The following is a 22197-nucleotide window of genomic DNA, read 5'->3' as shown; positions in this document are numbered from 1 at the left end:
AACTGAACCGAAGGACTCAGACCAAAGTGGTGCAGGTTCAAACCAGCAGAGCCACGCCGAGAACTCACTCTGCATCGCTAGGCTTGTGTGCACGGAATAGCTTATAGTGCCTGTACTTACATATTTTAATAGGGGCAACTTCTGAGTTCACTTCCCATCCTTTACTTCTCTATGGCCCTCAGCTAATATCTTTTCCCCCCAGTGGTCAGATACTCAGAGTAGAAAAAAGGTCCCACATCCTTTGGTGGTAAGGGTGAGGATACTGCTAAGAGCATTCGTAGGCAGTGGCAGGAGTGGCAGGGTGGCCAGGGAGAGGGTGGGTCCCACCATTCCTCCGTCTCCAGGGAACCAAGACCAGAAACCAGAGCCAATTCCTCCTGCTACCCAACTGCTGATAGTTCACTGGGGGAGACAGGCGACTTCTCAAAGGGAGCTTTTAAATGGCAAGTCAGACACATTAATTAGAACTTTAATATAACATGTTATTAAAAGCAGCAACTCAAAACCATAAATCTTTAGAAGGTGCACAGGATTATCGTAAGGTCAGTTGGCAGTAATGCAGCTATGATCTGGCATGAATGAAAGGCTGGGGTACAGAGTCAGGGCGACCTTGCGAGGCCGTATACTGACTTCCCAAGTGGGGAAGGTACCCTTCCCCTCCTTTTCCTCTTCAGCTCAGAGCTCTCTGGAGCTCAAGTAGAGTCGGTGAATCTGTGACAGGCCTTGCTCGTCCTGTGCTCTCAGAAGCCTGGAGAGCCGGCCTGGGAGGTTGCTATGCTCTCTGAAGCCAGGCAGGAAGCCACAGATCGAGCAGGGTGCTGCCTTCTCAGCTCCCCTTCCACCTACCCCCAGTTTGGGGTTTTGGTGGCAGCAGCTATGGGACTGAGAAGGGGGAGACCTGAGCCCAACCTCAGATCATCCCTGTCTAATCCACACCAGGGAAACCACCTCCAGACCACCCCTGTCTGGTCCACACCAGGGAAGCTAGGGGAAGTGAGGTCCCATCAAAAAGGCACTGTAGAAGCTGAGGCTTAAGGCAAGGGGCATCTGAACTATCTAAGGGACCCCTGGAGGCTCACAGGTGGGGAGGTGGTCTGGGGAGGGGGTCAGCCTAGAATGGAAAAACCATCCCCTCACTGTTCATCCACCTTCGCCTAGCAGCTGGCAGCCTGCAAAGCCCAGCCAAGCTGAAGGCCACGCAGCAGCTGGCAGGTCCGGTCCCCACCCGGTGCACGGCCCCCACCCCGAGTCAAGGCACGTTGTTCCATTTTTCAATCAAGTGAGTCAGTTTCTAATATTTCTGGAAGCAGCAAAAATGAGGGGTCCCCTCCCATTTTTGGTTTCCCTCCAGATTGGTATGAGTTTTAATGTTGGTCCTAAGAATTCTTTTTATCTCCCACTGACAAGGGCTTCTCTTTGAGGGGACTGAACGACACAGGCCCTTGAAAACTCCCAACCTGTCCCAGAAAGTGATTGTCAGTTCAGGGGCGGGGGGTGGGGGCGGGCAGGGGATACAGCAGAGGAGCCAGGGGGTAGGTCCCCTGTGCTTCCCAATGGGGTCAGAGCTGGGTCAGGGGCTGAAAGAAGGGGCAGGAGCAGGACTTTCACATTTAGTTGCAGCACATGGTCCCTGGAAGAGGGCCAAGGGAGAGCCAAAGGCAGGAGCCAGGCTGTCACTAGAGGGGAGTGTGAGAGTGTGTATGTGTGTGTGTGTGTGTGTGTGTGTGTGTGTGTGTGCCTGGAGGGTGAGAGCACATGTGGATGGAAGCTTATGTGTGAGTGAATGTGTACTGAGCTGCGTGTGTGGTGGTCTGGGGTGGGAGGCGTCAGAAACATTCGGAGGTTTAGCAGGACATGCCTTCCTTTCCTCCCACTCCCCTTCCCTGTCTCAGGTTTTCAAGGCCACCCCTATTCCAGCAAGGCCAGGCCCCACTCCATGGTCACCAAGACCATGTAGCAGTGTAGCCAAGGAAAGGAAACTGGGACCCCAGAAGCTGACACCTTAGCCTTCATAGGGCTCTGGTGTTGGTGCCTCTGAGGCAGAGACCCTGGACCCTCAAGGCCTGAGGAGTGAAGAGGCTGGTCTCTGCCTCACAGGCTCTCAGAAGCCTCCTATCCTCACCACCATTTCCAAGGATCGGGAGGGACGGGGGGGGGGGGGGGGCAGGCAGGAAAGTGGGAGAGAAAAGCTCCCACCTGCACCCACTTTATCAGCGGTTCTTGTTCTGCCCTCATCTGGGCTCGTGTGTGTAGTTACACAAGGGACAGCATGCATGTGTAGGTGTCTAATCACACACCCAGAAGGGGAGAGAGAGGTAAGTGACACAAAATCGGGGACAAAGACAGATTCAGGCTTCAGGAAAAAGCATCCCAGAGCCAGGGCGACACACATTGGAAGGAACAGTTTGAAGGAGCGCAGAGTGTGTGGGGGCATTTTGACCTTAGAGACACGGGCAAAGGGGTGATGAGCCTGAGGCCCAAGGCAGAATGGCAGAACGGAGGCACAGAAGGGCCTGGGCCAGGCAGCTGCAGCTCTGTCTTGCTTCCTTCCCCGTCCCCTCCCTGAAGAGAACCTGGGAGCCTGCGGCTTCCACTGTCTCTTTGCTTCCAGGGCTCCTGGCACCCCCTGTGGGCTAGTCAATAAGGGGTGGTCCCCTCCCACTCCACCAGGTACTGAACCTTGCCCTCGGGCGTGACCCTCCGAGCCAGCACCTGGTACTTCTCCCCACAGGCCAACCGCCCAGCCGCACCGAAGTAGTTAGTGATGGATGACTTGAGGTGGGACAGGGATGAGTCGTCCTCACTGATGCTCTCAAATGTGTGGCTGTCAATGCTTTCGTCTGCCCTCTCGGGGCCCGAAGCACCCTCGGCCCCGCTGTCAGAGGGGCAGCGTCCACTCGGCTCAGCTGCCCGCCGCTTTGCCCGCAGTGGCGTGTAGGCTGTGGCTGCCAGCTTCCTCTTCCGGCTGCCCACTGTCCGTCTGTGGGTGGGGGGAGCAGAAGAGGGGAATGAGGGGGAATCCTCCCAGGCCGCCTCCTGAGCACTCCCGTGGGCACAGATCCCCCTGACCCCGGGCGTGGATCAGCCCACTGGATCCTCACAACAGCCCCACGGGAGGGAAACAGGCTCCAGGGGAGAAGCCACCAGCCGGGCAGTGACAGAGCCAGGACTCAGACCTCGGTGTGTCCAGCTCTATATATTGTTTAAAAATATATTTTATTGATTTTTTTTACAGAGAGGAAGGGAGAGAGATAGTTAGAAACATCGATGAGAGACAAACATCGATCAGCTGCCTCCTGCACACTCCCCACTGGGGATGTGCCCGCAACCAAGGTACATGCCCTTGACCGGAATCGAACCTGGGACCCTTCAGTCCACAGGCCGACGCTCTATCCACTGAGCCAAGTTAGGGCTCCAGCTCCATATTTAGGAAACCAGCCCTACACAGGGCTGGGGCTCCATCCTCTGTGCCTCCTGACGTCAGGCTGTGCAGAGGCCCCGTTTACACTGCCTTGTCCCTCGTCTGGGCTAGACAAGTCAAATGGGGCTGGATGGCAGTTATGGGTCAGAGTACCCCATATCCAAGAGTCAGACAGACATGTGCACACACACGGGCAGCAAGAGGCAGACTTGGTAGAGAAGTGGCCACATAAGAAGAGGCACACATTCAGACGCTTGAAACAGAAAGAGCCAAAGGGCTAGTGAGAAGAAACAGGAAGAAATAAGTGAAGCCCTAGCCATTTCGGCTCAGTGGATAGAGCACTGGCCTGCGGACTGAAAGGTCCTGGCTTTGATTCCAGTCAAGGGCACACATGCCCAGGTTGCGGGCTCCATCCCCAAAGGAGGACATGCAGGAGGCAGTCGGTCAATGATTCTCTCATCATTGATGTTTCTATCTCTCCTCTCCCTTCCTCCCTGATTAAAAAAATAATTTAAAAAAAAAAAGAAGTGAAAATACAGAGGCAACAGCAGAAAAAGACACCCAAACAAGAGAAAAACTCCCAAGATACATAATTCTACTTTGCAGGGACCTCTGGGACCCCAAAATAGAGCTAAAGGAGCCCAGAGTTTAGAAGCTCACCCTCCCTACACCGCTGAGGACGGCTATTGCCAACCGGGCTGGCCCCTCAGCGAGGCCTCTGGGGTTTCTGTCCCCCTCCCAGACCCCACACCCTGTAGAATGTCATTCTCCTCTCCACCAGGCTTCCAAATCCACGGCTCCTTTCCTCAGAGACTGGAACACAGAACTAGGGTCGGGACCTTGCGGTCAGAGGCACAGACATGCAACCTCCTGGCGTGCAGAGGCCAAGAGCCCCAGAGAAAGAACTGCTGGTCAAATGGCCCTGAGCTGGAACCACCCAGAGAGAAATGCCACCCAGCAATCAAAGTGGAGCCACCTGAAAGCCCACTCAGCCAGAGGGTCTCAGACCCAGGCTCACAGCTGCAGAAGGCCAGGTCCCGCAGATGCACAGAATGAGCATATGGCAAGAAGTGGGAGGTGGAGGCAGCGGGTGTGGGGGGGGGGGGCGGCGGCGGGTAGAATGGGAGTCCAGGCTGCCAGGAAGCTTACCTAGAGTCATAGGAGAGGCTGGTGGAGGCAGAGCCAGAGGTGCTGGCGGCATCCGTGGAGTCCAAGTCTGAGAAGAAGGTCTGGCCTGAGCTGGCACTGAGGGAAGAGAGGGTGAGCCTGTTGTAGGCTCTCAGCACTACCCCCCCCTCTCCAGGCATCTCTGGTCCCCTCTGACCTCCCAGCTGGGGCCCACGTTCCCATTGCTGCCATCACGCCTGCAGTCGGATGGCAGTTATAGATTAGCGTACTCCATACCCAAGAGTCTGGATTGAAGTTAGACATGTGCACACACATGGGCCTCCTCTCTGCCTGTCCACATCCTCCTCTTCCAGACTTCAAAGTCCAAGGAGTCAAGAAAGCCTTCCCTGGCCACCCTCCCCTTTTAGGAGAGCTCCCGCTCCCCCAAAAGGCTTTCTGCACTTTCCAGAGGATGCCTTCGCTGCTGGGGTGTGGAGGTGGCTCCCTCACTGTTACCTCTTTAAACTCTGAATTTCATCCAGCGAAAAGTCAAATATGCTGGCCAGGTGGTGGTTGGTGCTCCAGGCCGAGGTAAAGTCGCTCTGTGGACACAGGAAGGAGCAGGGGCGAGGGGCCAGTGAGCCTCCGGCCGCACAGCTGCCTGCCGGTGCAGCCAGGCTTCTGAGGGCTGGACCCTCCCAGGGTAAGACTCGATTCCTCTTATTCCCAGACCTGCCTGACTAGGGAGCAGGTCACCCAGTGCTGGCTCCATCTCTAGCCGACTGCATGACCTTCCCATGTCTGGGTCTCAGTGTCTCAGCTGCAAAAGCGGACAGTGAGCCCTGGTGCGTTCACTCTAAAGTGTGAGAGGATAGCAGAATGGGATGGCGGTGTGAGCGTGAAGAGCGGGAGACGGGAGGCGCTGCAAACACTGCACCCCCAGGTGGGCAGCTGAAGGGGGAAGTGAGCCCTGGAGCCTGGGTGCAGGCTGGGCCCTGCTGCTCCCTGAGCTGTGACCTCAGGAAAGTCACTGTCCTTCCCTGGCCCCAGTTTCCCCGCCTGGACAGAAGGAACAGGGTACTGCCCACCCTTGCCCCCCGCTTCAGGTTCTGGAAAGAACTTGGGGAAGATAAAGGACTGGGCTTGCAGAGCCTGGACAATTCCTACACAATTCCCCTAATATGTGCTGACCCTGTGTGTAAAGTAGAGAGTAAGAAAATGAGAAACTAACACTGGGAATAGCATCTTCCAGCAGAAACTTTGATCTTTTTCTTCTATAAACTCGCCTTTTCTGCTGCTGGAATTCGTGAGGCAACAAACTGTGGAGACAGAAAAGGGAGAGGGTGGCCACTTCAGAGCCTGCAGGCCCCTGAGGTTGCCAGAGGGAGGAGTGGCAGGGGCAGGAGACTTGGGGAGGAAGGGGAAAGGGGCAGCAGGGCGGGAGGGGCTGGAGGAGGCATGATGGGCAGAAGAGAGAAGGTGCCTTCTCAGCCACATGCATCTGGATACTCTGCCCCCACGCCCAGGAGGAGGGGCTCAGCTCCACCAGGGAGGCCAGGGACGCCTCACACTGATTTCTCTGCCTAAGCCCCCAGCCAGCAGGATTGGGTGCCCGGATCTGGCTTTTCCTCCAAGCCAGTCCATAAGGGACTGAGGCAGAAGGAGTCCCCATGTGGGATCAGCCCTGGCTCAGCCAGACTGGCCCCCCAGGGTGCCTCCAGCGGAACCAGCAGGTGCAGGTCCTCCCTGCCTGCCCGGACTCTAGCACACACTCTGGGCCCATTGCATGGCGTGTCGCTGGGGCTGGGAGCTGGGATCCAGAGTTTGGCTGCAGCCCTAGTCCCTGGGTCTCCGGGCACTGACCCAGGCTTGCTCTTTCCTCTCTTACGCAGCTCAGAGGAGGCGCCGTACTCAGTGGGCACCAGGCCCTTGTCAGGCAGCAGCTTCCCTGGCGGGTTGGGCGGGACGCGGATGCGCAGGCGGAAGATGCACTTCTTCTTCTTGATCTCCTTGCCGCAGAGGAACCTAGAGGTGGGTAGGGGAGGAGAAAGCTCTGGAGTCTGTCGGGTCCATCCTCCTGGGGAGCAGAGTCAAGCGTTAAAACTACTCTCGTCACTTCCCTGGACCCAGAGCTAAAATACAGTGGCCTGAGGAGACGCCGACTCCTCAAAGCCTGTGGGACCAGGGGTCCCAGGCGGAGGCTGAGGATGTGGCTGGTGGTTCCTGTCTTCCACTGCCTGTGGTGGCTCTTGCTCCTCCTCTCCCGTTTCTTCCCTGCCTCAACCAGCCCCAAAGCCACCTCCCTTAGGAAGGCCTCCTGCAGCCCCGAGTGGAGCCCCATTCTGCTCTCTGCTCTCCACAAGGAGACGGAAAGCACCTCCGGGCACTGCCCTCATCTTTCCGACACCCTCTGGGCTGCTCTGAGGCTGCTGAGGGGGCTCAGTCGCAGCCCTACCCTCAGGACACTGTCCCCGGAAGGACAGGAGCCTCATGGACGCAGAGTAGGGCTGTGTCTGGGCCCCAAACCATGCGAAGGTGGGAGAGAGAGTGGGTAAGTCTGACAGCGGCGGATGGAAGCAGGGACCAGGGCTTATCCTCACTGTGTCCTCACGCCTACACAGGGCTGACACAGAGCAGCAGTTCAATAAAATAGTTGTTGATGGAACAAATGAATGAAAGAGAAGAACGGGAGCGAAAGCAAAGGTTTCAGAATGGCTGACATCCAGAATAAACAAGGCAAAGGGCCAGAGGCAGAAGGCACGGCAGGGTCTCACAGGGGCCGTGAATGCTGTGCTAAGGAGCCTGGCCATTCCCTGTGGTGGTAGCGAGGGGCGTGGCAGCTGTGGGTTCTGGGAAGAACTCGAAAGTCTGGCTGGGAAGCTACTGACTCACCTGAGAGATGGTGAGTCAATCCCTCAGAGCCAGGCCCAGAACTAGATGGCGAGGGCAGGAGGGGCCCTCAGATCAGGGCTGCAGCCCCCAGACAAGAATGTGTCGCGCTGCTGGAGGGGTCAGGGGGAGCGTCACAGAGGAGCTGGGTGTCTCCCGGGATCTTGAAGGACAGGTAGGATTTGTACAGTCAAAGAGAAGGGGCAGGAGTCCCAGGCAGGGAGCAAGCTTGAGCAAAGGCTACGAGGTAGGACAGACCTTTAGACTGAAATCCCACCTGGAGGGGCCCCATGGCACTCCCTTCCCTGCACGCACCGGCTTTTGTAACTGTTCAGCGCATTGAGGAGATGCGGTCCTCGGTCCGTCACGGGGGTGCTGGTGAGCTAAGGGGGAGCAGGCCAGCAGGACAGTCAGACCCTGGCATATGACATCTGGGGAGGCCTCCACCCAACACCTCCCCCCCTACCCCCCCAGTCTCCTGAGTCCTCCAGGTGAGAACCAGTGACTAATTGCATGACCCCAGACAAGTCTTTTCACCTGAGCTCAGTTCCCATCTGTAACTGGGAAGAGTAACTCCTGTCCTAAACATATCAAGAGCTTTAAAGGTGTCCATGCCCTTGACCCATGATGCCACTCCATGACTCATACGGACATACGGACATACTATGAAACACAGACAAAGCTTTCCGTACAATATGTTTGTAGCAGCACGTTCCCAATGCTGGGCCAATGGGAAGGAAACAGGAAAACTACGATGGGAATCAACGCCGCCTTTAAAATGTTTCTGAGGCTCTTTCATGATATGAAAAGGTATTTATAATATAATGAAAACTGAAAAGGGGTGTTTAAAATACTGTGTAACCTAAACCACGTAATAAAAAGAAAAAGTACACAGAGAAGAGAGGATGGAAGGAAATGTGTTAACAGCAGTTGTTTCTGGGTTGTGTGATGTGGGAAGTTGGGTGGCTTTTTAAAAAAATTATTTTTATTTTATTGGGTTTTTTTTTCAGAGAGGAAGGGAGAGGGAAGAGAGCCAGAAACATCGATGAGAGAGAAACATCGGCCTTGGCTGGCTTGGCTCAGTGGATAGAGCGTCAGCCTGCGGACTGAAGGGTCCCAGGTTTGATTCCGGCCGAGGGCACATGCCTGGGTTGCAGGCTCGTTCCCCAGTAGGGGGTGTGCAAGAGGCAGCCAATCAATGATTCTCTCTCATCATTGATGTTTCTATCTCTCTCTTCTTCTCCCTTCCTCTCTGAAATCAATAAAGAAATATATTTTTTTAAAAAAGAAACATCGATCAGCTGCTTCCTGCACACCTCCCACTGGGGATGTGCCCGCAACCAAGGTACATGCCCTTGACCGGAATCGAACCTGGGACCCTTCAGTCTACAGGCCGACGCTCTATCCACTGAGCAAACCGGTCAGGACTTCGGTGGCTTTTTTAACAAGCATACTCCTTATGCTTTTTGATACTTTAAAATTGTTTTACTAGAAGCATGTATGATTTTTGTAAATCAGCAAAAGATGTTGTTTTAAAAATATACCAGTTTTACCTATATTTTAGGGCTGTATAATATTTATGTCTTTTATAAATTATCAAACACTGTAAATGAAGATGTTATATGAAAATCTTTTTTTAAAAGTTTTTTTAAAAATCCTTGTCCCATCAAAGAAAGGTTTGGGGCAGTCAGGAGAGAAGATGCCTCACTCTGCATGTGGTGGAGAGGATTCTAAGGGTGAAAGTGGAAGTGGCTGGGGAGGCCCTGGCTGCAGTTTGGCTCAGCTCCAAATGCCCTGCCAGTGGTCGGCAAACTCATTAGTCAACAGAGCCAAATATCAACAGCACAACGATTGAAATTTCTTTTGAGAGCCAACTTTTTTAAACTTAAACTATATAGGTAGGTACATTGTTATTAACTTAATTAGGGTACTCCTAAGGCTTAGGAAGAGCCACACTCAAGGGGCCAAAGATCCGCATGTGGCTCGAGAGCCGCGGTTTGCCGACCACGGGTCTAGACAAGTCACTCTCCACCTCTGACATCCAGAAACTCCTGTGATGCCCACTTCTGCTATTCACAGTAGGACCAGCAGGGGGCAGGCCCACTTCACTTTCCATCCTAGCCAGGTAATCTGGAGTGGGTCAAACAGCTCTGTCCTGCTTCAGCCAGTCTTGATCCCTTGCTCCCTGCAGCTAAATTGGTGAGGTCCTAACCTGCCCACTGTCAAAATCTCGGTCAGGAAGCCCCTTGCAAGGCACAGGCTCAGAGGTGTGGACTCAGGGATACAGCAGCACAAAGGCTCTGGGTCTTAATCCCAGCCAGCAGTTTAGGAGCGAGCACTGGGACTTGGATCCCAGCCTGCACTGTGTGACTCTGGGGAAACTCTCGGAACCGTGTAACCCCACTGTGGAACGGGCTCCCGCCATTCTGCCGTCCCCCGTCCTGCCTACCTTGCCAAGCTGCAGGAGCTCCCAGTGGTGGTTGACGAAGGCCAGAATCTCCTCAAAGTCAAAGTACTTCTTCTTGCTCTGCACCCCCAGGTTGTAGAGGGCCAGGTGAACTACATCCACCCTGGGCAGGGGGCAAGGAGGTGGGGCTGGGTGAGGTAGCAGGCCAAGGTCAGGGCTCAAGGACAGGGCAAAGCTGGGGCCTGGTGGTTGGAAATGGAATTGTTCCTGGAGGAAGGGGGGAGGGGAGGAGCTGGGAGGGACAGAGGGTGCCTGGGCCAAGTCCCATCCTCTCACCATCGCAGGGGTAGCCTCTCAATGTATTCTGGGCCCTGGTTACACACGGAGCAGAAGAACAGGTAGAACCTGTGGGCGGGTGGAGAGGAGGCCTGTGGTGGGCGAGGCTCTGACACCCCACCCTAATCTAGCGCCCTCACCCCCTCACCTCCCACTGCCTTCCCATAGTCAGCTTGTTCTCATTCCTAGGGCTGGAGGCCCAGGGCGGGGGGGGGGGGGCAGGAGTACGAACAGGGCAGGACAGAGACCCAAAAAAATACTCCCCTAACCCCCTCTAACCCTTACCTCAACCCCTTTCCCCAGTGTCACTGCCCTGGAGTGTGGCTGAGTTCAGAGAGAAGGGGTCGAGCTAGGCTGGGCTGCAGTGGTCACGCTCTTTCCCCTCTAAGACACACACACACACACACACACACACACACACACACAATCACCCCGGCACACATATCTGGTTTGATGCACATAAGCCTCCCATGAGCTTAGCCCCACTGGTTAGAAGCTGGATCAAGTCATCCATTCACCCAGTGGTTCCTACAAACCCCTGGGCAGGATGGGGCAGGGCTTGTGTCACTCCTCCTCCCCAGACACTTAAAGAGACCGGGGCTTAGAGAAGGTAGGGCTTTGTCTAAGACCCCCCACAAATCAATGGCAACTAGGATGTGGTCCAGCATATTCCTCTACTGAGGATTTCCCCCATAGACGCCCCCCCTCACTTAACTAGAGCCTGGCAGGTAGACTGAAGGAGTTGCTACTGCTCTCCCCGTCCCCCCACCTCACACTCAAGGCTGAGCCAGATCAGATCGGCACCTACCGGTCTCCAAACATCATGGGCTCATTGAGGCACTGGGTGCAAGCCTCGTGGAACCACTGCCGGCACCGGTAACACTGCAGCATCCGCAAGTACCACCTGGAGAGCAAGAGGAGCCAGGGTCACCTGGGCCCGCACCCCCAGCCAGACAGGAGCCTCAGCAACCTTTCCCAACAGAAACCTGCCCTCCACGGGGGTAAGGGAAGGAACTCGGTGACCGAGCACTAGGCTGTGCCAGGGGAGGTCCTGGAAGCAGGGCCTTTGCTTTCATTCGGGCTCAGGATGGGCCACTATCCCCATTTTATAGACGAGTCAGAGAATGAATGGCTTGCTCAGCGTCACTCAGAAAGCAAGTGGTGGATGGCGACTCAAATCCGGGCCTGCCTGACTTCCTAGCACCCCTCCACCAGGCCACACCGCAGTCCCCCCACCTCTGGACTGCGCCCCGCACACTTCTTCCCAAATACCACCGACAGGGTCAAGTTCGCTCAGGGGACTTCATGGGAGAATAATGGCTCCGGTAACCAACAGGGCAGCACTGTGCCTGGTGTTCCTCGCCTGGTACTGGATCTGCCCTACCATGGCCATTCAGCAACTGCTCACTGAATACAAGCTAACAGCAGAAGGGTATTCCCTTAATGAGTCAGTGCTTGGTTCACACCTTGTCAGGTGTGGTCCATGGACCACTAGCATCAGAATCACCTGGGGTCTGGGTTACACCGCAGATTGCTTAGCCCACTGAAGAGATACCCAGCCTCCCACTCTTGGTCCGCCCACAGACGGCCGCCACCGTCGGTGGGGGGCGGGGGGGGCGCAGCCTTACTCTCCGGGCCCGCCGCAGTAGCAGTAGCATTGCTGCTGGTTGGTGCGGTGGGGCGAGTCCCACTCAAGCTCCTCGGGCTGGTAGGAGAGCACCATCTTCACCGCCTGCAGCGTCCTGGCGATGGCGCCCTTCTTCACCGCGCCGCCTTTCTGCGGGAGATGAGGGTGCCGGTTGAGCCACAAGGGGAATGCCCACTAGGGGGACCCGCAGATCCGCCAGCATAGTCAGACGCAAGGAGCTTTTCCCCAGAATCCGACATCCATCCTCTCTCTTTCCCAGGAGATCGCCATTAATAGTAATAAGCACAATAAAAGTAACAATAATCACTAGTGAGTGTGGGCACATACATGGTTTTCTCTTTCAATAGTAAGGCTCCATTTATTGGGGGCCTCCTACTCCTGACACCAAAACCGCATCCATTTCACAGTTGAGGAAACCGAGGCTCCGAAAGGCTAAGGAGCCTGGCCGAGTGAGTGGCAGAGGCGCTGTCTGCCTCCAAAACGTTGGCTCTGTGACTCAGACCGGAGCTCAGAAAGTCGCGGGACTTGTGACTGGAGAGGGGAGAGGCAGGGACTGAAGGACGAGGGGCTCACCCGCACAGCCAGCGCGAAGATGCAGCGTCGGCAGAACCAAGGTGTGAGCAGGGACCGGTCGGCGCTGCCTGCTGTGGGGATGTGGCACTGCTGGTGGTAACCTAGACAGAGGAGTGTGGTGGGTGCCCCAAGGACGCAGCCGTGGCCCCAGGCCGTCAGCCCAAAGGCGGCAGGGCAGGGGAGGGCTGTAGCAAGACCTGGGTGCCTGCCAGCTGCCAGGGGACTGGCTGGCCATGCTCTCACCAAGGCAAGCCAAGTAAGTTGGTGTCCAAGCAGGCGACTAAGAGACTGCCTGGGCCCCAGTGGGGGCGGCACCAAAGTCTGACTTCAGCCTCTGTGCCCCATCTCTCCCACCTGTGCTCTCCACCCAGGGGGGCTCCAGGTTCCATAACTCATCTCACTTTCCAAAGCCCCAGCTCTCTCCAAGGGTCACCTCCCTGGGACCTCACTCCCAGAGACTGGCCCCTGTCACTCTGGAGCTCGACGAGAAGCAGGAAGCCAGCTGAAGACCCAGCAGTCTGAGGCACTGCCTGTCAGGGACGTGTGTGTGTGTGGGGGGGGGGGGGGGGGGGAGTAGCGCAGGGCCTGGGGGAGTCACAGGTGAGGGCCTTCTGAGCGTCTGCTCATCACACTCACCCAGGCCACACTTGCCACAGATGAGGATCTCATTCAGTGGCCCTGATGTCTTCCCCAGGCAGATGTTACACTTGGGCTCCTCCCCCGGAACACCAGCTGAAAAAGAGAAGCCCTCTGGGTCTGGCTGGCGGAAACTGGGAGTTTAAAAATCGCATTCCAGGTGCTGAGCCTCTGTGCGCTGGGCCTTGCCCCGGGCCCCACACGCCAACTCACGGATTCCCCCCAACCACTCTGAGGGGCCTGTTGTCATCACTCCATTCTAAAAATGGGGAAATGGAGACCCAGAGATGTTAAGTCCCTTGATCTGCTAGTAAGCAGAAGAGGTAGGATTCAAACCCATTATCTGTTTGACATCAAATCCTTTGTTCTTTTGACCATATCATGCAGCCTCTCCTGCCTGATTTAACTTGATCTGTTAAGCAGTTTTTTGTTAAATAATTTTAAAAATGTTTATAAATGTTATAATTTAACTCTGTGTTCTCACAATTATGAACTCATGGGCAATCTTGTTTTGATAATATTCCCACTCACTTCCTGCTATTATTTTGCATCAAGTCCCAGATACCTAATTATTTCCATAAATATTTCAGTATGTATCTCTGAAAGACTAAAACTCTCTTTTTAAAAAAATCCAGGACAGCATCTTTATTGCACCTAAAAATTAAAAATAAGTTCTTTATATCAATACCTTCCGTTAGTATTCACATTTCCAATGGTCTCAAATATGTGTCATAACAATTTTAAGTTTGTTCGATTGCTTTTAAACTATAGGTTCCCTCTCTATCTCTTTTTTTCCTTTGCATTTTATTTGTTTCTATTGAAGAAACATGTGTTTATGTGTGAACGGTTTGAGTGAATACATTAAATACATGTTGATGTGTGTTTCTGTCTTATTTCCACTAGCAGACTGAAATGGTATCTGTTCATCTGGGTGTCCCCAGGACCTCATACACCGTGTGGTGTATGACACATGTTCAATACATGTTTGTTGAGTTCAATAAATGCTCTTCTCCCTTATTCCTCAGTATCTGCACACTTTGTGGGTCTCAGTAAGTCTTGGGCTCGTGAAGCGATGGATCAATACCTATGATGTGCTCGGCCTCACCTTGGGAGAAGCCCCAGGGGCTGCCGTCCTGCCCTGCCCGCCCAGAGCGGGTATCTGGTGGGAGCCAAGTGATTCCCCAGGTGAGCCTCCTACTCATGGTCTGCTAAAGTGAACTGGCTTTCCTTAGCAGCTGGCTCCCTGCGCTTTCAGTAAGAGGGTAACAAGGAGAGGAGGTCCTTATTGCTTTGGATCTTTATATAATAAATTGAGGTGAGAGGGGCTTGGAGAAGAATCAGTCTGCCTTAGCCACACCATCTTGGAGATAAAGATCATTTAGAAACTCTACTCACTGCCTGGGCTCTGTGGCCCCTACTTGGCAGGCTCCTTGAAATCATCTCTTATGGTAACAAATTCTTTAGAAACTGGCCCCCTATAACTCTGGGATAAGCATTTTATGTGGATTATCTCATTTAACCACTCTGTGAGGTCAGTGCTTTCATCATCTCCTTTTTTTTATGAAGAGACTGAGGGTCAGAGAGATTATGTCCCTTGCCCAAGGATATGCAGCTATTAAATGGCAGAGCTAGACCTCTGTCAAGGAGTATCTGACCCTAAAGCCTGCCTCCCTACCCCACCACCATCACATCTATTCTCCTGTTTGAGCATGAATGGCAGGCAGGCGGCTGGGAGCTCCATGTTGAAAATATATGAGTGTTGTGACTCATTAGTGATGTCTGTCATGTACACAGGAAGGAAGAATAGTGGCAAGAATGCCATCACTTAAAACAGTCAACTCTCTGAGGGCAGGGATGATACTTAACCCAGCTCCCTTTCAACCGTGCAAGCTGGCTCTGCTCCACTGGCATGCCCACCTTCACCTGCCTGGCCCATCTCTCCTTTCCTGCTCTGCCCCCCATGGATAGAGCTGCCTCCACTAGTTTTCTTCACATGCCGGTAGGGGACACTCTGCTCATCTAGAGACCACAATTCTGATTGCCTGGGCCCCTCCCTGTTCCTAGCCCAGAGAGACTGCAAGCTTTGTGCAGCAGGAGATGAAGGGCAGCGAGGAGGCAGATGCAGGCCTGGGACCCACACCGCCCCCAGCACCTCCACAGCCACTTTCTCCAGCTGCTGCCTCCTTCATAAGGCATGGGCACTCAAGGGGATGACCAATGTCATCAAAGGCCTTTCCATGAAAATGTACAACTGATCATCTGATTGGCATCTCAGGGGCGCTTGGGGGTTCATGGACAAGGTCAGATACCGGGAATAAGAGACAGAAGAAGAGAAGGGAAAAAATAGAGGTGGAGGAGGAGAGAGGGCAGAGGGTGGGTGGGGCAGGGGTGTCTGAAACCTTAGGAATACTCACCATGCTGTATGTCCTTCCACAGGACCCAGTATTTGGAATTATCTTCAAAAGTCACAAGGCAGCTCTGCTTTGAACTGCTGACCTGGGCACAGAGAGGAAGGAGCAATGTGAGCAAGTAGCAGGGGAGAAGTCATGGAACCTGGTCTTCCTCTCCCATTTTTGTCTCCACAGGACACAGAGATTAACGTGAGCCCCTCCTTGTGCTCCAGAAAGCAGAGGTGGGCCAGAGGGAAGGTAGATGGCAGCTCCTGGAGGTAGTACATGCCCAGCCACTGGACTTGTACAGTCAGGGACCGAGGGACAACTTGGTGGGAATGTTGAGAACAGAACAAGCCAGATGGTCATCTGTGATCCTCTCCAATCTGATCCCATTTTGCTTTGTAGGCTCGAAAGGCGCTTTTTTAAAGAACTGGTTGGGTGATATTAGCTCTAAGAATGGCACCTGCAAAAGCTCCTTCCATATTCAGCTTTTGAGCATGAGGGACAAGAAGGGAATTTCCCAGCAATCCTCCATCCTCCATCACCAGCCTAGGCCATAGGGTAAGCAGAGAGATGCTGAGCCTGGGAACAGGGGCCGGGGAGAAAAGGTTTATTACCCTCTTGATCTTCCCAAGGTAATACAGCCCATCTGTCCACCGGCACAGCACATACTGGCCCTCCGTCAGCTTGGACATCAGGTCTTTGAAGTTGTTCTTGGCTTTTGCCAGGGCCCCCTTGTTGGGGAGGTGACTGGTGGCACCATAGGAGTCCCGAGTCCCTGGGTCCAGAGCTCGATTCTCCATCGGTTTCCACTCTTACTGGAAGAGAAAGAGAACGGCTTTTTACTCCTTGCTTCAGCGACAGGAGAAGGAAGGGAACCACCATGTATGTGATGTGTGGTATGTGCCAGATGTATTTATTATCTCACTGGATTTTCATGACAACCCTGCATGGGAGACACTATTATTCCCATTTTACAGGTAGAAAAACTGGGCTTTGGCAAGGGAAAGTGGCTGGTCCAGGGTTGAGCCATGGCTCATAATCAGGTGAGCCCTGCCGGAAGCTAATTCCAGCATGTCCTAAATGCAAGAAGTTTCATCAAAAGGCTGATGGAACTTGGGGATTCAGCAGGGCTGAATACATATTACCTGCTGCTGGAATAGCTAAGACTTAGCTGCTAAATGCATTTCCCCACACCTAAAGATTTGCATACATTATTGCCTGTTGGCAGACAGCTGAGGGCATTTTAATCTACATGTTATTGCCTCCTGCAGGCCAAACACCTGAACGGCCAAAGGCAGTTCCCCCCAAACTAACAATGCCCACTGTATACCAAACTTTAGCCTTTGATATGTATATCTACCTTGCCTTAGGGCATTTGTGTTAATAAAGAGCGAGGGGTTTGGAGATTCAAAGAACTTGGTTCCTATAGCCAAGCCTCCTCTGGCTCCCCCACGGATTACAAATGTAGATTATATTTCTAGTCTCTTTATTAATTTACGCTGCAGCGCCTTCTCCAGATTCCTGAACCCTTCTAGATGCCGAGAAACATCTGCCAGCATTAGAGCCCAGCCTAGGTCCTGGCCTCCTTCCCACCCCTACCACACTGCCTTCTACAGAGAAGAATCTCAACCAGCCACAGAGCAAAGTCTTGCAGGTCAGGGGTCTGAACCACACTCTCTGGCTTAGGAACCTGAGGCTTTATCCCTTAAGCTGGTGATTTTCAACCCTTTTTACCTTATGGCACACATAAACTAATTACTAAAATTCTGCAGCCTACCCCCAAAATATATTTTTTGCCAATCTGACCAAAAAATAGGTATAATTTTGACTGATTTACAAAATAATAGTAATAGAAGTAGTAATTACCTATCCTTTTGCTCCAAAGTGACTTTTTTAAAAAGCCAGGTGCCTAGCCCTGGCGCTGTGGCTCAGTTGGTTAGAGCGTCCTCCTGTGTACCAAAAGCAGTCAGGGCACATGCCCAGGTTTAGGGTTCGACCCCTGATCAGGGTGGGTATGAGAGGCAACTGATTGATGTCTTTTCTCTCCTTCTCCCTTCCTCTCTCTCTCTCAAATCAGTAAAAACACATCCTTGGGTGAGGATAAAAAAAAAAAAAATCAGGTGCCTATACTTGTATATAAGGATTTCTGGTACCAAGAATTAACTAATCAGACCCAACCTTGTTATGCATCATGACCACTAAGATGAAATTCTATTATATTTATGGTTCAATTCAGGGCATTCACACCTGAAGGCTATTTTTGTGTTGGCTGTTGTCATTTTTCCCCTTTGATTGAATTTATTGGGGTGACACTGGTTAACAAAATTATATAGGTTTCAGGTGTACAATTCTATAACACATCATCTGTACACTGTATTGTGTGTTCACCACCTCAAGCCAAATCTCCTTCCATCACCATTAATCACCCCCATACGCTTCTCCACCTCCCCTACACCTGTTGTCATTTTATAATTTGACAATCTAAGGGAAAAGAGATCAGTGCCCCTGACTAACCAGTCAGGTATTGCATATTTTAAAAATTCTTGTGCCACACGGGTTGAAAATCACTGCCATAAGCAAGTATAGTGCATGCTCTCTGAGGGGCGGACCTTCTCCAGGGAGCAGCGGGAAGTCTTATACTCTCCACTCCTAACCCGAGAGCTGGCAGAGAAAATTTACCCAGAAAGGAAAACGCCTGTGTGGCTTTGTGAACTGGTGTAGACTCGACCATCTGTGTCTTCTGTAATCTCCCTTTCTGCTCTCAATTATGGGATGATTTAATGGAAACCAGTGCTGGGACATTTAAACGTACTTATGCTTTTACTCAGATGCAAAGTTGCTTGGAATAGCTGTCACCCCCATGCTACTCTCTCCATGCCTGGTTCTCACCAGCCTATCAAATGCTTTCACTCTTTCTGTTAATGATACTACTGGGGTCCCCAGAACCCCCAAGCACATCAGACCTCTCCAACCAATGAGCTGCCACAGCTGCCAACTTTACACACAGTGACTTCCCTCTGACTTTTCCATCCTTCTGTCCTGGTCTAAGGTAGCGCCTCACCTGCCTGGGCCATTGAGTCATTCGATAACTGTTTCCTGAGCCTTGTGCTCACCTATGCTGGGCACCTGGGGGTGGGAATGATACCACCGCGCCCAGGGCTAAAGGGGCCACTCCTTGCTTTCCTGCCTCCCCACCAGACTCTTCTACGGGGCCAATTCCCATCTTCTTCTTCTCTTCCAGAAACCTTCTGTGACTCCCAGAGCCTTCAATGGCAGTTGAAGCCCTCCCCAAAGCCCCCTCCGGCCCTCTCTGGCCTCACCTGGCTGCAAGCTCCTCCACACACTCCCCACTAAGCCAAACACTGCCTCCCTCTGTTCCCTGCACCCCTCCCTCTCTGCCTTGGCGCTGGGCACCTGGTGTTATGATTATCTCTACACTGGGAGAGAGTCCCATGTATTTTCCGTTTAAGTGTGTACTCCTGTGAGACTGTGTTGGATGTCCACAACAGTATGTCAGTGAGCATATGAAGCTAAATACATGTGTATGGCACGTCAGGGGCCCATGGCAGGCAGGGCACTGCGGGGGTCTTGGCTCTCCAGACAGGAGCGCGGCCATCGCGTCCGCCTCCCTTGTCCCCATTCCTCTCTTTTCTCCAGTTCAGAGCGCACAGGCACTGAGCAGAGCATTCGGTCCGAATCCCTGCCTTCTCCACCACCTGACTCCCCTGCTCGGCGAGGTCCCCGCCCGCCGGGCTCGGGGCCGGGGCCGCGGCAGGTTCACAAACTGACACTTCCTCCCCCGCCGCGCCACCAGGAGCCAGCCGGGTCGCCGCGCCCCCGCCCCACCGGCTGGGCGAGGGGGCCCCCGGGTGGCGCCCCCCCGCCCTGCGTCTCATCCCCCCCGGAGCGGGCCCCCGAGGGCTGTGATTGGCTGATTCAAACCCATCTGCAAAGAAATGCCTCTTTGCGGGTTCCCGTCGGCGTCCAGTTCAAATCCGCGGCACCCGGAGCGCGGGGCCAGGCTGGGGCAGGAAGCGAGGATGATTCATAAACCGGGGCCTCTCCCAAGGCGGCCGTTGGGTTTTTAAAAAGGTTGTTGAGGAGAGGAAAAAAGCTGCACAAGTACCCCCTACGGATCCGCGCTCCACTCTTCCGTCACTCGGACGCCGGGCCTCCCCCTTCCCCAATCTGCCTCAGCCTGACTTCGGACGTGAGCAAAATCCCAAACGCACCCATTGGTCTCGCCTACACCCCACTCCTCCCCGGAGCAGGAAAAGTAAAGATTTAGGGCAAAGGAATAGAGACCTGTTACCCACGCTCCGCAAAGGCTCGGGGACCCGAGCGGAGCGCCCGCCGCGGACACCGGTCATCCCCCTCCATCCCCCAGGCGCGCGGCTCCCCAGGACTCCAACCCCCTCCCCCCGCCCCGCGGCGTTCGCCAGCCCGAGTTCTGGGAGATTGCGAAAGAGAGACGTGCGCAGGGAAAGCGTGCGGCTCAGCGTCCCCGGCCCGGCCGGCCGCCTGCAGCGCTCAACTTACCGCGAGCCTGCGTGTCCGCCGGTCCCACTCGGAGTCTGGCCACTAGGCGCATCCGCGGCAGAGAAGGCTGCGCTCGGCCCGCGGCTGCCCGGCCGAGTGTCCGCTCGTGGGGCCGGGGTCGGGGTCTCGGCGGGGGCGGGGCGGGGCGGGGGCGCCGTGGGGAGGAGGGGGGAGGAGAAGAAGGGAGGGGCCGGGGCGCTCAGGAAGGGGCCCCCCGGGCGCGGGGCGCCATCTTTTTCGCGTTTTCCCGCGAATTATTGACGTCCCGCTTATGTAATTAGCGGGGCCCGCGCCGGCCTCGCCATTGGAGCCCGCGGCCGCGGGGCCCTGCAGCGCCCCCGCCCGCCCGCGCGCCCGCCCCGGGCCGCCCCCGCCTGCCGCGGCGCGCATCTTCCTCCGCCGCCGCCGCCGCCGCGCGCCGGGCGGGCGCACACACGCGGCGAGTGCACGGCCGCAGGGCCAGAGCCGAGACGCGGCCGCGCCACGGGGCGCAGGCACAGCCCGGGCACCCACGGGACAAGCACCGCGCGGGGCGCTCAGGGCGGGCACACGCTCGCCGAGGAAACAGCTCTGCGCGCAGCCACAGACCGGCAGCTGGCACAGACGGCAGGGACGTGCAGGCTCACAGCGTAGACGCGACCCAGGGCGACCCAAACGGGATTCACACAACCTCAACGCCACGACACCCTGCGCTGGCAGCGCGGTCAGCACAGAGGCACAGCTTGAGCATAACCCAGAAACATACACAGCACAGACACAAGTTCACACCACACCGTATATGTGACACGAACATACACAGAGTGTAGACACATACAGACAAGGAGAGATACACAGTATAGACGCGGCAACGGAACTTACGTATAAGGCAGACAAACAGGCACAGTAACAGTATATTCACTGAGTGCCCCCCTGCGGGGGGACTAGAACTGGGAGCTGCGGGGCCCACAATCTCATGGGGCATCAGGTGTTGTTACAAGGAGTGATAACACATGTAAATATGACAGGCGTGGTGCAGTGAACGGGATGTGGAATCGGAGGAGTCCTGCCTTTGAGTTCAGCTCTGCCTTGGAGCCAGTGTGGGATCTTGGGTGGTGAGCTAGTTCCCTTTTGGGGCGCTGTTCCTCAAAGGGGGTAATAATACTATTCCATCTCACAGGGCTGTTGCATAGATGAGGTTAAAATTAGATTATGAATGAAGGTTAAAATGGCATGATGAAGGATCAGGTACTTTTGTATTAAAAAAAGTGGTCTGTAAAGTGAGGTGTTATTCAAACAGGAAATTACAAATGTCACCGGAAAGGTACAGTGTCACCAGTGATGTTTAGAGGCAACTGTAACTTGGAATTGAGAAGAGAGGAGATTATATATATATATAATCACGGGAAAGGTGGCATTTAGGTAGAATGTGGAACTAGGGAGGTGAGCCTGCCAGGTGTAGGAGATGGGACCTGCAGGAGCCTGGGATGCAGTGAGTTGTGTGCATTGGGCTGGGGTTCAGGTGTCTGCAGGGAAGCAGTGGAAGGCGAGGTTGGAAGAGAAGGTGGAGCTGAGTATAACAGGCTGAACTGGATTTTCAGCTCACTGGCCATCCAGGGCCACTGAGCAAGGTGGCAAGAGTGCATGTTCTAGAGGAGAGTTGGAAGTCTAGAGCAGAGAAATGCCATAATCTGAATTTGCTTTGGGCCCTGGTAGAAGTAAGTTGAAAGTGTAAGACAAACAAGAAAAAGACAAACAGTCCAATTTTTAAAAAAAAGGTTAAAAATAACAGGCAATTCACAAAAGAGGAAAACTTAATGGCCAAAAATATGAAACAAGGTTCAACCTCACTGGCCATGTGAGAGATGCAAATGGAGAGTCTGTTTTACATCCAGCAGACTGGCAAAGAGGAAGAAGTCTGTCCATCTCACAGGGCTGGGGAGAGGGAGAAGGGTGGCGAGGATGTGACAGCTTGGAACCCTCACGACACCATCAACGGAGGCATAAATGGCCACCACTGCTTTGGAGTGGATTTGGGTAACATCCAACCAAGTTCAAGATGCTCTCATCCACAGTTCACTGACTCCACTCTACTCCACATATAATTGTGAAAATTAGACATTGGTTAATTATTCATGAACAGCCATCCAGATAGATAAGTTGTGACCTATTTATACCATGGAACAATATGCTGAGAATAAAAAGAAACTAAGGCTATAAGCTTTATCAGAGATATTGTGTAGGAAAAGAAAAGATCAAGTGGTAGAGT

General features: G+C 54.0%; 1 protein-coding gene across 4 annotated transcripts; it reads right to left on the bottom strand.

Moving 5' to 3' along the window:
- Positions 1-448: 448 nt before the first annotated feature.
- PHF19 (PHD finger protein 19) lies at positions 449-20302 on the bottom strand. 4 transcript variants are annotated; one of them, XM_059657806.1, is made up of 15 exons: positions 19953-20302; positions 16083-16228; positions 15432-15513; positions 13018-13113; positions 12382-12482; positions 11789-11937; positions 10969-11064; positions 10161-10229; positions 9867-9987; positions 7733-7800; positions 6392-6553; positions 5760-5847; positions 5045-5130; positions 4571-4666; positions 449-2980 (listed from the first exon to the last, which is right to left on the bottom strand). In XM_059657806.1, exons 1-15 carry the CDS (start codon positions 20002-20004, stop codon positions 2638-2640), a joined length of 1755 nt encoding a protein of 584 aa, XP_059513789.1. In that variant the 5' UTR covers positions 20005-20302; the 3' UTR covers positions 449-2637. The 4 variants fall into 4 exon arrangements, with proteins under 4 accessions (XP_059513789.1, XP_059513786.1, XP_059513785.1 ...); XM_059657803.1 differs by having other exon boundaries at positions 16028-16228; positions 19953-20299; XM_059657802.1 differs by having other exon boundaries at positions 16028-16224; positions 19953-20299.
- Positions 20303-22197: the final 1895 nt, after the last annotated feature.

Source organism: Myotis daubentonii, chromosome 11 (genome assembly GCF_963259705.1).
Source record: "Myotis daubentonii chromosome 11, mMyoDau2.1, whole genome shotgun sequence".
NCBI lineage: Eukaryota > Metazoa > Chordata > Mammalia > Chiroptera > Vespertilionidae > Myotis > Myotis daubentonii.
Note: the sequence above shows the minus strand (reverse complement) of the source record. Positions and strands in the feature narration are given on the sequence as shown.

Excerpts from the sequence above, each read along its gene's own strand:
- PHF19 (XM_059657802.1), bottom strand. The coding sequence starts at position 20,004 with ATGCGCCTAGTGGCCAGACTCCGAGTGGGACCGGCGGACACGCAGGCT. Across the intron at positions 9,988-10,160 it reads GAGAGGCTACCCCTGCGATG|GGTGGATGTAGTTCACCTGG; the intron begins GTGAGAGGATGG and ends CCCCCTGCCCAG. Across the intron at positions 2,981-4,570 it reads AGCCTCTCCTATGACTCTAG|ACGGACAGTGGGCAGCCGGA; the intron begins GTAAGCTTCCTG and ends CCCCACCCACAG.